The sequence below is a fragment of the Melitaea cinxia genome, chromosome 3, assembly GCF_905220565.1.
Source record: "Melitaea cinxia chromosome 3, ilMelCinx1.1, whole genome shotgun sequence".
In the NCBI taxonomy this organism is placed as follows: Eukaryota; Metazoa; Arthropoda; class Insecta; order Lepidoptera; family Nymphalidae; genus Melitaea; species Melitaea cinxia.
Window position 1 is genome coordinate 13,152,366 of NC_059396.1, and position 14,622 is coordinate 13,166,987.

The 14,622-nt window shown below is 38.7% G+C and overlaps 2 protein-coding genes across 2 annotated transcripts; one reads left to right on the forward strand and one right to left on the reverse strand.

Moving 5' to 3' along the window:
* The first annotated feature begins 1,193 nt into the window (after window positions 1–1,193).
* Window positions 1,194–12,340, forward strand: LOC123669521 (lysine--tRNA ligase). The gene is made up of 8 exons (XM_045603124.1): window positions 1,194–1,344; window positions 1,543–1,915; window positions 2,047–2,298; window positions 7,255–7,647; window positions 8,120–8,302; window positions 9,151–9,311; window positions 10,200–10,440; window positions 12,151–12,340. The coding sequence occupies exons 1-8, from the start codon at window positions 1,310–1,312 to the stop codon at window positions 12,247–12,249; spliced, it is 1,737 nt and encodes a 578-aa protein (XP_045459080.1). The 5' UTR covers window positions 1,194–1,309; the 3' UTR covers window positions 12,250–12,340.
* Window positions 12,279–13,763, reverse strand: LOC123669520 (deubiquitinase OTUD6B-like). Its single transcript, XM_045603122.1, has 2 exons — window positions 13,666–13,763; window positions 12,279–13,575 (listed from the first exon to the last, which is right to left on the reverse strand). The coding sequence occupies exon 2, from the start codon at window positions 13,530–13,532 to the stop codon at window positions 12,666–12,668; it is 867 nt and encodes a 288-aa protein (XP_045459078.1). The 5' UTR covers window positions 13,533–13,575; window positions 13,666–13,763; the 3' UTR covers window positions 12,279–12,665.
* Between the last annotated feature and the right edge of the window lie 859 nt (window positions 13,764–14,622).

The window sequence follows — 14,622 nt, forward strand, 5'->3', positions numbered from 1 at the left end:
AAATACATGTATCCAGTCCTTACAAATTTCATTAATTTTATAATTAAACTGGAAGTTAGCGAGGGAGGAACCTTTTTCTATACCAAGATTTAATACAACTTCGGGGGCGCTAGTGATGGCTTCATATGGGATCTTATATAAGGGATTTAGCTTACACTGATAAATTGGACAGGGAAGACTGGTCAATTTAAGGAAAGATTTGATTAAACATGGCAGCTCCTTGTGTCTCCAGTAATTAGAAGAAGAGGTAAGTTCAGATAGGATAGATAATTTTGGAATAAGAGGATGAGAAGAATACTGATATGCTTTGAAAAGAAAACGGTCAGAAAGGTATTGTCTCCGAAACTGAAGAGGAGGCTCCCCACATTCAATCTGAAGAGCGTTGATTGGTGAGGATCTCATGGCACCAATAATTATTCGTAGCGACTTTGACTGAATCTTATCAAATAATTTTAAGCTAGTTTTATTACTGTTTTGAAGTAAAAACGATCCATAGTCCAAGTGGCTGCGAACCAGGGCGTTGTACACCAGTTTTTGGGTGTATGGATGTGAACCCCACCAGACACCAGAGAGTGAACGCATAATATTAATGTTTTTTTCACATTTTTTAACCTTCAAATTAATGTGAGTTGATCCTGACATTTTCGAATCTAGTACAACTCCCAAAAATTTTACACAATCCTTAACCGGGAAAGCTTGTCCGTTAAAAGTGACACTTATATTTGGAGTAGTTCTACAACGAGAAAACACTACAACACTACTTTTCTCAATAGAAATTGACATGCCATGGTTATCAAGCCAATCTGTTAAGTAAAATACAGCTCTGTTTATTCGTTCAACAGAGTCCGAGAGACTGTCAGAGGAAATATATAAAGCCAGATCATCCGCGTACTGAAGAATATTACAGAAACTAAGAACAGAGAGATCTAAATCGTGTGTGTATATACTATACAGAAGAGGACTGAGAACGGAGCCTTGAGGAAGTCCTCTCCATATCAATCTAGGAGATAGATCAAGATTACGCGTAGAAATAAGGAGGGAGCGACAAGAGAGATAATTGAAAATGAAATTTACTATCCTCACTGGGATACTCAGATTGAGCATTTTTTGCCTGAGTACCGGAAGTAGTACATTATGACCGTGTTCTAAACCCTTGACTTAAGTTGTTGTCAGAGTATGTCAACGTCACTTTGACAGCTAATTAGACTTTTTGCACCTGATTCATGTAGAACGTGTCAATTTTCAATTTTCATTAGGTTAGAATCTCCAATTCCTAAGTTTTAACTGAAGGAAAAGCTTTCCCATAGAAATGGCTGACTCGTCCACCGAAAAAATTTCTAAGAAGTGAGTATAATGTGAGAAAATAAGCCAATATGTTTATATTAAGAACGATTTCATCATTCCACACCTTGGCTCAAAGGAATTTTAATTATTTACCAAAATCAGTAAGATATTTTGCCGCAGTTAATTCATGGTTGGTTTTGTGACATACAGTTAAGATTTTAATGAAAATATTTGATAAAAAAGTTTGTCAATTTTCAGTGAATTGAAACGTCGATTGAAAGCCGAACAGAAGTCGAAAGAAAAAGCCGAAAAGGCCGCTCAACAACCTGTATGTATAGCAGAAAAAAAGGTAGTGAAAGCAGAGGAAGAAATAAATCCTAATGAATATTACAAACTTCGAACGGCTGCAGTAGTGGCTTTGAAGAATGGATCAAAAGAGGATCACCCATACCCTCATAAATTTAATGTTACGATATCGTTGGAGGAATTTATTGAAAAATATAACAATTTAAATAGCGGCGAAGTTTTAGAAGATGTCACTTTGTCAGTGGCTGGTCGCATTCATTCCATCAGGGAGTCTGGTGCGAAACTTATATTTTATGACTTACGAGGAGAGGGTGTTAAGTTACAGGTAGGTCGTATTCTAATTAGATTTTTAATAAACTTATAAGTTATCAAATAATTAAATCGTATAATCTAACTATATAATATTACTGTACAATCTTTAATAATCATGTATTTTAACAAAAATATTTTATGTAGGTGATGGCAAATGCTAAGATGTATGAATCTGAAGATAAATTTACTTCTGACACGGATAAACTGAGAAGAGGAGATATCATTGGATGTGTTGGCCATCCTGGTAAAACTAAGAAAGGAGAGCTTTCTATCATACCGAAAACTGTAAAGTTACTCTCTCCATGCTTGCACATGTTGCCGCACTTACATTTTGGTCTTAAAGATAAGGAAACCCGGTTTAGAAAGAGATATTTGGATCTTATTTTGAATGACAAGGTAAATAAAAATTAAATATTCAATTATTTTATGGCATTTTAAGTTTCTACACTTAATTATCTACTCCATACAATGTATCCGTTTCCAATCAATTAATAATAAAGCAATGTCAAAGTGCATAATAACATTCATTATTTGTGCGTATCACAATTATATTTTTAGGAGAAACGCGATTGTACTATTAATTATTACTTGTATGTTTTATATATTACAATTTATGTTTTTTTTAAACACTATAAAATTTAATTTTTGGTTAAGACTTGTATTGTATTGTATTGTATTGTAGTGGGCTCGGTTTTCCGCATTTAGACACAGAGGTGGTCCGTTGTGCGTGAAAAGAGGGCTGACTAATTCAGCCAGCCCAGCTCCTTCCAGAAGCTCAGAAGCCTCCTGGGGCGTTCACAGGCTTCTCGGAGCGTCCTTATTCCCTTAAGGATGGTAGCCCGGTGTGCGGCCACTCCCTCGCATTCCAGGATTACGTGGGCGGCTGTTTCTTCAGCAGCCAGACAGCCCCTGCAAAGAGGGCTGTCTGTTGCATTCATGATGAATAGTTGGTGATTAAGTGCCATATGGCCGGTAATCGTGCCTACAACTATTCGGATGTCTAAACGGTTAAGACTGAGCAGTCGGCACGCTAGTTGCGGTGATACTTCTGTGAGTATCAATTTAGACTGCCTACAGCCGGTTTGGTTTGCCCAAAGGGCATTGTGATTTGCACGTGTACGTTGCCTTACCCACGAGCGCAGTTGTCCAAAAGGTAGCGGCATTAGGATAGTTGGGCCGGCAACCTTTGTATTGGACCCCCGTCTTGCAAGCTCGTCGGCAGCGTCGTTACCGTGTGATCCACTATGTCCTTTTATCCACTGTAGTATTACCTCATTATGTGAGGCTAACACTTCCAGGGTTTGATGACATTCGTATATAAGACTAGAGTTGATCGAGTTGCTCTCTAGTGCTTTAAGTACAGCCATGCTGTCCGACAGAATACGGATTTTGCAACCCCTAATGCCTTTTGACAGGACGGCGGTGGCTGCATGGGTTATCGCAACACATTCACATTGAAAGATGGAACTGTGTTGGCCCAGCGTTAGTGATAAATTGATATTAAGGTCTTGTGAGTACACTCCAGCACTGGTACCAGACCCCATTTTGGAGCCGTCCGTGTAGATGCGGACCTCACGTATGCCGGACTGGTCTCTTACAGCCTCAAATGGTTGTATATGGTATTTCCTTTCAAAAATATGTTGTTTGGGAATCCTATCACATGGAGCGGCAAGCAGTGGCTCATAGCTCACAAGGTTGCTCCAAAGTTTGTTGTGTGGACCCTCCTGGTTGCACCACAGGCCCAAGTGTTTCAGCCTGATAGCTGACATAGCCGCCTCCTGTTGTATAAACAGATCAAGCGGTGCCAGGTCAAGCATAACCTCAAGAGCTGCTGTGGGAGCGGTACGCATGCAGCCAGTGATTGCAGAGCACGCTATTCTCTGAAACCGCTGGAGCTTATTTTTAACGGTTATAAGTTCTGTTCTCTGCCACCAGATTACCGCACCGTAGGTAATAATAGGCCTGACAATGGTTTTGTAAAGCCATAGAGTAATTTTAGGTGATATGCCCCAGCTTTTGCCGAGGAGCCGTTTGCATTGGCAGAGGATTATGCTGGCTTTGTTGATTTTTGAGTCTAAATGCCTGTTCCAAAGAAGTTTACTATCCAGGATTACTCCAAGATATTTGACTTCCTTGGTTAGGGCAAGACTGGTGCCAAATAATTTAGGGAGTTTGAGGTTCCCTAAATTCCGTTTATTAGTGAACATCACAAGTTCCGTCTTTGCGGGGTTCACTGTTAGTTCGTGGTCTGCACACCACTGTTCAACGACTTTTAGTGCGGCCCTCATTTGGTCGCAGACTGTCCTCTCAGATGGTCCACTGACGAGTACAGTTAAGTCGTCTGCATAGCCAACTGTGAGAAATCTGCTGTCATTGAGCAAGGTGATCAGTTCGTCGATCACTATGTTCCACAGAAGTGGGGAAAGGACCCCCCCCCTGCGGACACCCCCTCGCTACAACGCCTCTGGTTGTTTCATTCACAGTGAATTGGATGGCCCTGTACCTGAGCATGCCGTCAATCCACCCGGCAATTGTGTTATTGACTCCACGCTTAGTCAGGGCCCGGCTTATGCTGGTAAACTTAGTTTTATCAAAGGCCCCTTCAATATCGATAAAGGCGCCTAGAGTTGATATTTTGTGGTGGAGATTGCCCTCTATATAGGATATAACCTTATGTAGGGCAGAGTCCGTTGATTTGCCCATTGAGTAGGCGTGCTGGTTGGGATTCAGAGGTTGCTCAACCAGAGTTGTGCTCCTCAGCTCCCGATCTATTAGCCTTTCCAGAACTTTCAATAGAAAGGAGGTAAAGCTAATAGGTCTGAATGATTTAGGTTGCGAGTAGTCTCCTTTGCTGGGTTTGGGTATGAAGACTACCTTAACCTCCCTCCATAACTTTGGAGTGTAGCAGTATGCTAAGCAACTCCTATATATAGAGACGAGGTGGTCGATTAGCTTCCTATCACTCCATCTTAGCAGACCTGGAAACACCTTATCCAGCCCTGCCGACTTATATGGAAGGAAACTGTTGATGGCCCAGATTACTTTGTCATATGTGACAATTTTCTTGGCGGTGATCCAGTCCACCATTACAGGTGTCTTCTTTGGCTCTTCCTCCCATGCCACATTACTTTCGATTTGGCATCCTGGGAAGTGTGTAGTGATTAACAGTTCTGAGGTTTCCAGATCCGTTTTGGTATATGTTCCATCCGGTTTCTTCAGGCATCCCAGGTTGTGCACTGGTTAGCTGCACACTATATTCTTAACTCTGTTCGCCTGATTGTTCGTTTCAATATTGGTACAAAAGCGCCTCCAGCACTCCTTCTTCCTCGTTCTGATGCGCCTTTTGTAGTGATATTGGGCTTGCTTGTAGGCGTCCCAATGGTGTTCGAGACGAGTATTCTTTGCTCTGTTGAACAACTTCCTCACCCTGCGTCGTAGCTTCTCGAGCTCCGGTCCCCACCAGTGCCCCCTACGAAACTGTCGCGCACTGGGCGATGAAAGTGGGCATGTTTGTTCGAAGCTGGTGATTAGGCAGTCGGTTATCTGGTTGATATGGTTATCTATGTCTTCCGTGCCTTCATGGTTATCGGGTAGTACGACGCCTTTGAGTTTCTCCGTTGTCAGAAGCTCATACCTGCCGCGGTCCATCTTCCGAGGGTTACGGCGGGGTTTAGGTGACGTCAGCGTGATTTCTAGGTTATATTTGATCCACCGGTGATCGGAGCACGACACGTCGTCAGACACATGCCAATCTGAAATATATTCGGACACATGTGTCGCCAGAGTTAGATCAATGATGGTTTGGGATCTTGAAGTTACAAAAGTTGGTTCAGATCCTTTATTTATAATGTTAAGGTTAGTTGCGATTAAAAAAGAAACAAAGTCCTCACCTCGCTGGTTGTTGTCCTTGCTGCCCCATAGCGCATGGTGCGCATTGGAGTCAGCGGATATGATGAGCTCCAGACCCTGGCGCTCGCAGTGCTCAGCAAGCGCGGCTAGCTCTGGGGTGGGGATGTCAGCATCACCCGGCAGGTAGGCAGATGCTATCACCACATCAGGTAAGCCTGAAGAGGGTTCTTTTTGGAGCCTGACGGTTGTAAGATCTCTGCTACAGAACTCGGTTATTAAGGTGATGTTCACGTCCTTGTATGCGTAGATACAAGTGCGTGGGTGGTGTACGTTGTTATTTAGAAGTAACTTACCTCCAATGTTGCTTAGACCGCAGATCCTCCCCTTCCTGATCCACGGCTCTTGGATCAGTGCCACAGTCTTCGTTTTGCCCTCCAGCAATCTGCGTAAGTTGGCCGTCGCAGTCTGGCTATGCTGGAGGTTAGCTTGGGTGATTGTTAGTAGGCATTTAGGAGGAGCTGGCACCGCCATCATCGCTGGATTCCAGGATGGCGTCGTCAGGATCCCCTGGCTCGTCCTTGGAGAGATCACCCAGGTCTATTTGGGGACCCTCCTCGGACGAGCCGGTGTCGACGACAGGCTCCTTACTGGAGCCCGGCTGTCCCTCCACCATTTTGTTGTCTGCACTGCCTGGGTCACTAAGGACCTTCTCGTCCGCTCCGAGATTCGGCAGTGCGGTAGTGCGGTCATCGTGGAAGCGAGCGTAGATGTTACCAAACTTGTAGTAAACTCTACGCTCGCTTCCCCTCAGCTTTTCCGCGTCATCCTCTGGGATGCCAAGGAGGAGATACAGGTTACAGAGGTTAAGACTTATTTTATATTTTATACTTATATTGATTATTATAAATTTATGCAATTATAGTGAATTATTTACTCTTCCCTATTGTCTTTTATGCGCAAAGGTATTTAATAAAAAAATATGTTATTTAAAAAATATTATTTTTTAAATAATATTTTTTAATATTTAATTATTTTAAATTTTTTAATATTAATTATTAAAAATATTTTGAAGAAAAATATTGAAACAAAATTTCATGTACCTAGGATTGTGAATAAAGTAATAAAAAATAAATTAAATAAATAATTTTGGCTAAGTAATAATACCTTGGAACTTAAAAAGCCCAATGGTGGGTTAAGCATCCAACTGCTGGCTTTGAAATACCCAGGTTGAAGACAGGCAGCAGCGTCTTCAGTGCAACAAAGCCAGCCCGGCAATCACCAACCCGCCTGCCGAACGTTGTGACTATGGACAACACACATGAGTTCACGCCATTCTTGGCGCGAACTTATGGAGGCCTATGTCCAACAGTGGACTGCGATAGGCTGAAGTGATGAAGTAATAATAATCTTATGTGTATGTTTTAAGTATAGATATTTCCTTAGATTATACTAAAGTTATATTGTAGATAATAACATTAACAAAATGTTGTCACATTATTATAGGTAAGGCAAATATTCTACACAAGAGCCAAAATCATTGCCTATGTCAGGCGCTTCTTAGATAACATGGGTTTTCTTGAAATAGAAACTCCAATGATGAATATGATTCCTGGAGGTGCTACCGCTAAACCGTTCATAACCCATCACAATGAACTTGATATGGATCTCTTCATGAGGATAGCTCCTGAGTTATATCACAAAATGTTAGTTGTAGGAGGATTAGACAGAGTTTATGAAATTGGCCGACAATTCAGAAATGAAGGAATTGACCTCACCCATAATCCTGAGTTCACGACGTGTGAATTTTATATGGCATATGCAGACTATAATGATTTAATCACTATTACTGAGACAATGCTTTCAGGTATGGTTAAATCCATACATGGTACTTATAAGGTAAGGATTTATATCTTATATATATATATATTTTTGTATTTGTATTGGGCTCGATTTTCCGCATTTAGACGCAAAGGTGGTCCATTATGCGTGAAATCTTATATATAAAATTGTCGTCTTACAAACTTACAATGTGTAGTTAACATAGTTCTCCGAAACGGGTGGTCCAATTTTTATGAAATTTTTTGTGCATATCATGTACTTCTGAGAATTGGCCAACATCTATTTTTCATACCTTTAAGTTATAACGGAAGGGGGGTTTTTTAAGGGTGTTAATAACATACATGGCAAAACAACGCTTGCGGGGCCAGCTAGTACACATATATATTTTGTACTATAAAGGTTGTACACAAGCATGTAGTCCATCTGATGGTAAGCAGGCACTGCAGGCTATGGATGTCTGAAACACCAGAAGCATTACCGACACTGTTACTATAAATATTGCAGTTTACCAACTTACCAACTTTTCCAGATAAAATATCATCCAGATGGTCCAGAAGGTGAGGAGGTTGAAGTAGATTTTACCCCACCATTTGCGAGAGTACCTATGATTGCAACACTTGAAAAAGTATTAAATGAGAAGCTACCATCACCTGATAAATTAGATACCACTGAAGCCAACTCTTTCCTTAGCCAATTGTGTGAGAAGCATCAGGTATGTATGAGTAGATAAATATTTAAGTGGTTAGCAAAGAGACAAAAAATATTAAAATACTGGTATAGAATTGTTATATTGGGGTGAATAGAATTCTGATTTTTTATATTATAATTATTGGTATATTGTTGCAAAAATGTCTAGATTTGTCTATGGTTGCATTTTTAATTCTTGCTCCTGTTGTTCTACTGAGTTGTAACACATTAGACACTATTTAATTTTAGTCTTTTTATTCCATTTTATATTGCTTCAAATAATATTAAATTTAAATTTTCTTCGAGAAATATGTCATCTCATAGTTTCTTTTTGGGTTTTATAATATAAGCTTATCTCTTATAGAGAAAATGTATATAGTGTACAGCTACACTATTACGCTTCAGCCTGTATCCACAGGCCTGTAATAGGCCTAAGTCTCTTTCCCCATACAGGAGAAGGATCAGAGCCTAATCCACCACGCTGCTCCACTGCAGGTCGGCGGATATATTCCCTCCTATGAGTAACGATCGCTATCAGGTGTACATGATAACAACCGGGACCAACAGCTTAACGTGCTCTCCGAGGCACGGTGGGGCGACCCACAAGGCCTGCACAAACAACCAGACCACGGCAAACACCTGTATGGCCAATACAAATGTTTGTCATGTGCGGGGATCGAACCCGCAACCGCCAGCGCAACAGGTACATCCATGGCCGTGGCCGTTGCGCCAACGCGGCGTCAGCTACACTATTACCATAAAGCTATTTCTTTTTATGTACAAAGTCACATTTTGTACATGTTTTAAATTATTGTTTGTGTTACTTTTTCTTGGTGTACAGTAAAGTTTATGTTAATTAATAAAAAATTGTAGGTGGAATGTCCAGCACCGAGAACAACAGCAAGACTTCTAGATAAACTTGTTGGTGAATTTATTGAAGAAAAATGTATTAATCCTACTTTTATCATTGATCACCCACAAATAATGAGTCCATTGTCCAAGTACCATAGGGAAATACCCGGTCTTACTGAAAGGTAAGAAGTCAATTTTAACACAACTAATGCAAAATGCAATAAAAGTGTGTATTTTAATAATACTTATTTATTGATATAGAAGACACCGATAAACTTATTGTTTTTAATATTATATAAATATGTATATAATTATCGTCGTTGATACTGCAACACCGCGTAACCCACAGTGGCGTGAAGGTCGTAAATACATAGTGACGAATTTTATAGGAGAGAGAAAATAGTTAATATTTTCTTAATTTCTACGTCTTAACTCGACTGAATTATAACATGACCATGACCACAAAATTAACGTACTTTACATCCTCTTGCGATTATTAGTCGTTAAACCCTTTATTTATTAATTTGTGCATTAAAAAAATGAGCGATCCTGTCGCTTCCTTCTGCGAAGATCTGTCGCTGCCGAGCGTGGTCCGCCGCATGCTCGGCAGCGAGAGGTGCTGGTCGGCCGTAACCTCTTTCTGCGAGGTCATGGCGTTAAAAGTGGCTGACGCTCACGCGAACCCGCTCCGCAGGAGACGACCAGGGGGAAGGAGACGCCGTTATGCGCTCACAGTGCCCGTGGGCGCTCTATGGACGAAGGCGGCCCGCACATGGCGGGCCTACCGTCGGGGCGTCGCGGTAGCGTGTGAAAGCGATCCCGTGGCGCCCCGCTATGGCGATGGGGGCACCGCTGGCTTTTAGTGGGTAGTCTGGGTTGGCCAGGAGTCCCACACTCCCGCCGACCGTAGAAGAATCAACAAAATTTTGTCCACAGTCTAAATTTGAATATGTCCACTTTTAACAATAACCTCCCGATATATTGAATCTCAATTGTACATATTTTTTTTTTAACCAATACAGGTATAAAATCACTTTCTTACCATGTTGATAATTTCACTTTTTGCATAGGTTTGAGCTGTTTATTATGAAGAAAGAAGTTTGTAATGCCTACACAGAGTTAAATGACCCAGCGACGCAGCGTGAACGCTTTGAACAACAAGCTAAAGATCGTGCCGCAGGAGATGACGAGACACCCCCTACCGATGAAGCATTTTGCACTGCTCTTGAATATGGTCTCCCACCAACTGGTGGTTGGGGAATGGGGATAGACCGACTTACCATGTTCTTAACTGATTGTAATAATATTAAGGTCAGTTTTTGTTAAGGCTACTACACACAATTAGGCACGAATTTTCTCCGGGCTGCCGTCGGGTATTCCTGCCGCCGGCCTTGTCGCACTAGCGACCCGCCGGCACAATTGATACAACCGAAATGATGCTTGGCGGCTTTGCGCGGCATGTACCTAAAAAAGGGGGCTTTGGAAAAAATAACGAAATATCACAAGGAGGGGAGGGGCTATAATGAAATATCGCATTAAGGGCGGAGTTCACCGACTATCATTTAACCAATGTTTGAGTAATCAGCCGATGAATTCCTAAACATCGGTTATGCACCCGGTCAAGTATTCACTGTTCATCACGAATATTTTAGCCGCGGTTACTAAATCAGGCAATCACCATACGCTCAGAGTGAATGAACAACTTATGAACGAATACTATAAGTCTACTCATTAGGGAAGTCACATAGTTTTATTTAGTCGACACGAGTGTTGATGCCATCTATAGTTAGTAGCATAAAATAAAACGCTTTCAACTTGAGAAGTTCGAGAACGCATTGGAAACTGTTACGTTAGCATGTGGTGTCCAATTTGGATGGGTAATAACGGCACGGCGCTGTCATTGTCAATTTTTTTTTATTATTTCTTTGCACGTGCTAACATTCTTTGTGTTGATTATTATTTTGTTCTGTTGTGAGTGTTTTATTTTAAATTACGGCTTACTTGAAAAATGGCAGCTTTAAAAAAGAGATTTTGACAAACGGAATCTAGTTTTAAATGAGGAATCATTGTATTCTTCGTAATAATTACGACGCATTTGAAACAGGTACTCTAGGTCTCCTTGTTTTGGTCTCTATATTTTCTAGATTTTCAAGAAGGCCTAAAGTCTTGAAGTTATCAATTAATACATTGAAATTGAAAACTGACTACGTATTTATCTCTCATCAAAAACTTTCAACTAATAACGTAATGTTGCAACTGTTGTAAAGTCACAGCAGAATCTGTTGAGCAGATGTCCGAATATGGCATTAATGGACGGTTAAACAATGCCGTAGAGTTCGGTTATAGTAATCGGCTGTTTAAGGGCTGTAAACACTGGTTAACGTATGGTGAACAGTAAAAATGATTTAATCAGTTGTTTAACTGATAAACAGCCGTTTTAAAAGTTGGCCATAGGCTTCTTCTTCATGTAGAAGAAGGATTGGAGCTTAATCCACCACGCTGCTCCACTGCGGGTTAGCAGATATGTTCCCTACTATGAGTAACAATCGCTATCAGGTATTTATGATAACAACCAGGACCGACGGCTTAATATGTTCTCTCGTAAACCGTCGGTGTTTTAGACGCCTACTCACACCACTACACCAGAGCGGTCGTTAAATGAATTAATTTTACACGTTACAATCTTATTGTATCTAGAAATTTGTATCATAATGCATAATTTTCCTAAATTTAGTATTCTGATTATTAAATAATATTCTGATGATTTTAATATATTTTTAACAAATCGTGTTTTTTATGTATGGATAACCTCACTACATATTACGAAGGGGAATTTGGGTTAAAAAGTTGCTTAAAACATTATTTTTTTAGTGAACGACCGACGTGGAGTAAAATATAAAGAATCTTTTTATTTTATTTTTTGTTACATTTATGTAAAAAATTGTAAGTCAATTTGAGTACATAAAAAGTTTTGTATGTTTAAATTTGTTTATAAATTTTAATTTTTAATTATTAATGCAGGAGGTGCTCTTATTCCCGGCCATGAAGCCTGATGATCCCAACAAACATTTAGAAGAAGAGGCATCTGCCAACAAGCCCACAACTCAAAATGGAGCGTAGATGTGTAGTTATTAGACAACAATCCTGTCTTTTTCTTCTGTATTAACAACAATTTGTGTGTAATAATAAAAGTATTTTATAATAAAACAAACACATTTTTTATATTATTTATGTAAATAATTGAAAAGAAAATTACATTAAATGCAAAAAATAACTCATAAAAAGTATCACAATCAAAATAATTTAAGTTGTATTACTTTTAACTTTGTCACAATATGAAAATGTGGGTATCTATTAAAATCACAAATTGTTCTTATTTTTCTATAATATAAAAGAAGGTAAACAAGTAGACAGCACCACCTATTATATGGCTACTGCCACCTATGGACATGTTAGAGTAGGTACAGGTATATTGTCGGCCTTTAGGGATTTTTTATTTACAACATAGCCCTTACTGAACCATTCAATCTCAATGTCTACGCTTTAGACTTTGTGTTATCTTTATTGAGTATTTGAGTTGAATTGTAATGTTCACCTAGACTGTACATATGTCTGTGATAAGAAATAATTAGAGCAGGCCCAGGGAACTCAGTGCCTTGATCTATTGTTTCAGGTCCGGTAGCCTGTATCACAGTAATGGGGCAGCTAAAACAGTTTGACATTGCCCTAATTTCTAACTGTCCACCCCAAGTTTTTGTATTTCTTATTTTATTACAATATTCTTCAAATTCTGCATCTGAAAGCATCTCAAATGTCTCAGTGTTACTTAGAAATGGCATGAAGTCCTCTTTGTGTTCTAAAATGTATGTGGATACATGATTTCTTAGGTCATCCACAGTCATTTTCTTGTCATACTTAGTCTCCAACTGATGGGCAACAGCTTTATATAGACAATCACCATCAGAGGGTATGGGATAAATTTTTAAATTTCTGTTTGTTAATCTCTTACTTATTGCTTGACTTTCCATGTTTCTAGGTCCGTTAATATTTTCTTTTTCCTGCATTTTAATTTCTTTTTCACGGTCTTTCTCCTGTTGAATTTTTTTATCTCTACGTTTTTGTGCTTTTGAAATTTTTGTTTTTGTGATGGTCTCTATAACTTGGTTGATATCTTCTGTTTCTTCGGGTACATCTATGTCTGGTTTTGATTCGATTTCTTTTTTGTGACGTTCTTCCAAATCAGACTCTAATTTAGCGATTTCAGCATTCAGTTCTTTTTTTTTCGTTTTATCATTTTTAGCAGCCTTTTTCAAAGCTTGAATTTGAGCCTGTAACTCCTTTTTTTCTTTTCTGTGCTTTTGTTCTAAGGATATTGTTTCATCATCATCATTGTTATTAGCCATAATATTAAAATAAAACTTCTTTATCGACTAACGAAGAATATTTCTAAAATAAAAATTATAGTATATTAAGTTTGTATACTTAAAAATTTGAAGGTTATGGCTATACTAGAAAATTATATTACCTACCTATTACCCACTACAGTCGTCACAAAATAATAGGCCCGTTTTGACATTTGTCATGGGGATGTCAATAGTGATAGTGAAGCATACGACTTGTTATTCCATTCTCACGATAAATCAATTCAAGTTTGTATGACTATTATTTATTATATCTATTTGATTGTGATAATTATTATTATTGTTTAGTGTATTATGATTATGTAATGTAAAGTGCATTATATTAAAATTCTGATTACAAAATTTAATTTAAACTTTAATACTGTAAGTACTGTAGAGAAAAAATTAGAAAAACAAAGTGAAAAAATAAACAACTTGGGAAGACACATTAGATGCAATCTTAGTATTATCTTCATAGATATAGTAAAAAAAAAGTAGATAATGCGCGGCCTTTGTTGTTAGTGAAGCCACAAAACTCGGCTCCTTCAAGTAAATACACGCGCTCACGCACACATATGCATCAAACTACGCTCATTTTCGTTAGTATGTCACGAGGCTTCATACAGTAACTTTGCTTATAAAATGCCGTCTTGTGTGATTAAATGGTGCAAAAACAATACCAAAGTAAACAAAAAATCTGAAGGAATATCGTTTCACACGTAAGTACATATAAAACTTTAAATTTATTGTTATTCCAAAATAATATTGAGGTTATTCGGAACTTATAATTTCAATGTCACGAAACGACGTACCACGGGAGTGTTGCCAGTAGTTCTTTTTTTCAATACCCCAAAATATGGGTAAGTAAATTGTACGCAATCAGAAAAATAATTAAGTAAAAAGTAGAAGAAAAATAATTAAGTAAAAAGTAGACACAGTTATTGTTTTTTTTTCTCGTGTTATTTTATGTTACATAAATTGAAAATAAAAAAATCAAAATATATTTATGAATTATTAACTCGTTTGTTTTATGTTTTAACTTTTTACAATTTTTGAGTAAACTAGGTACCCATATTTTACTATCAAATTTCAT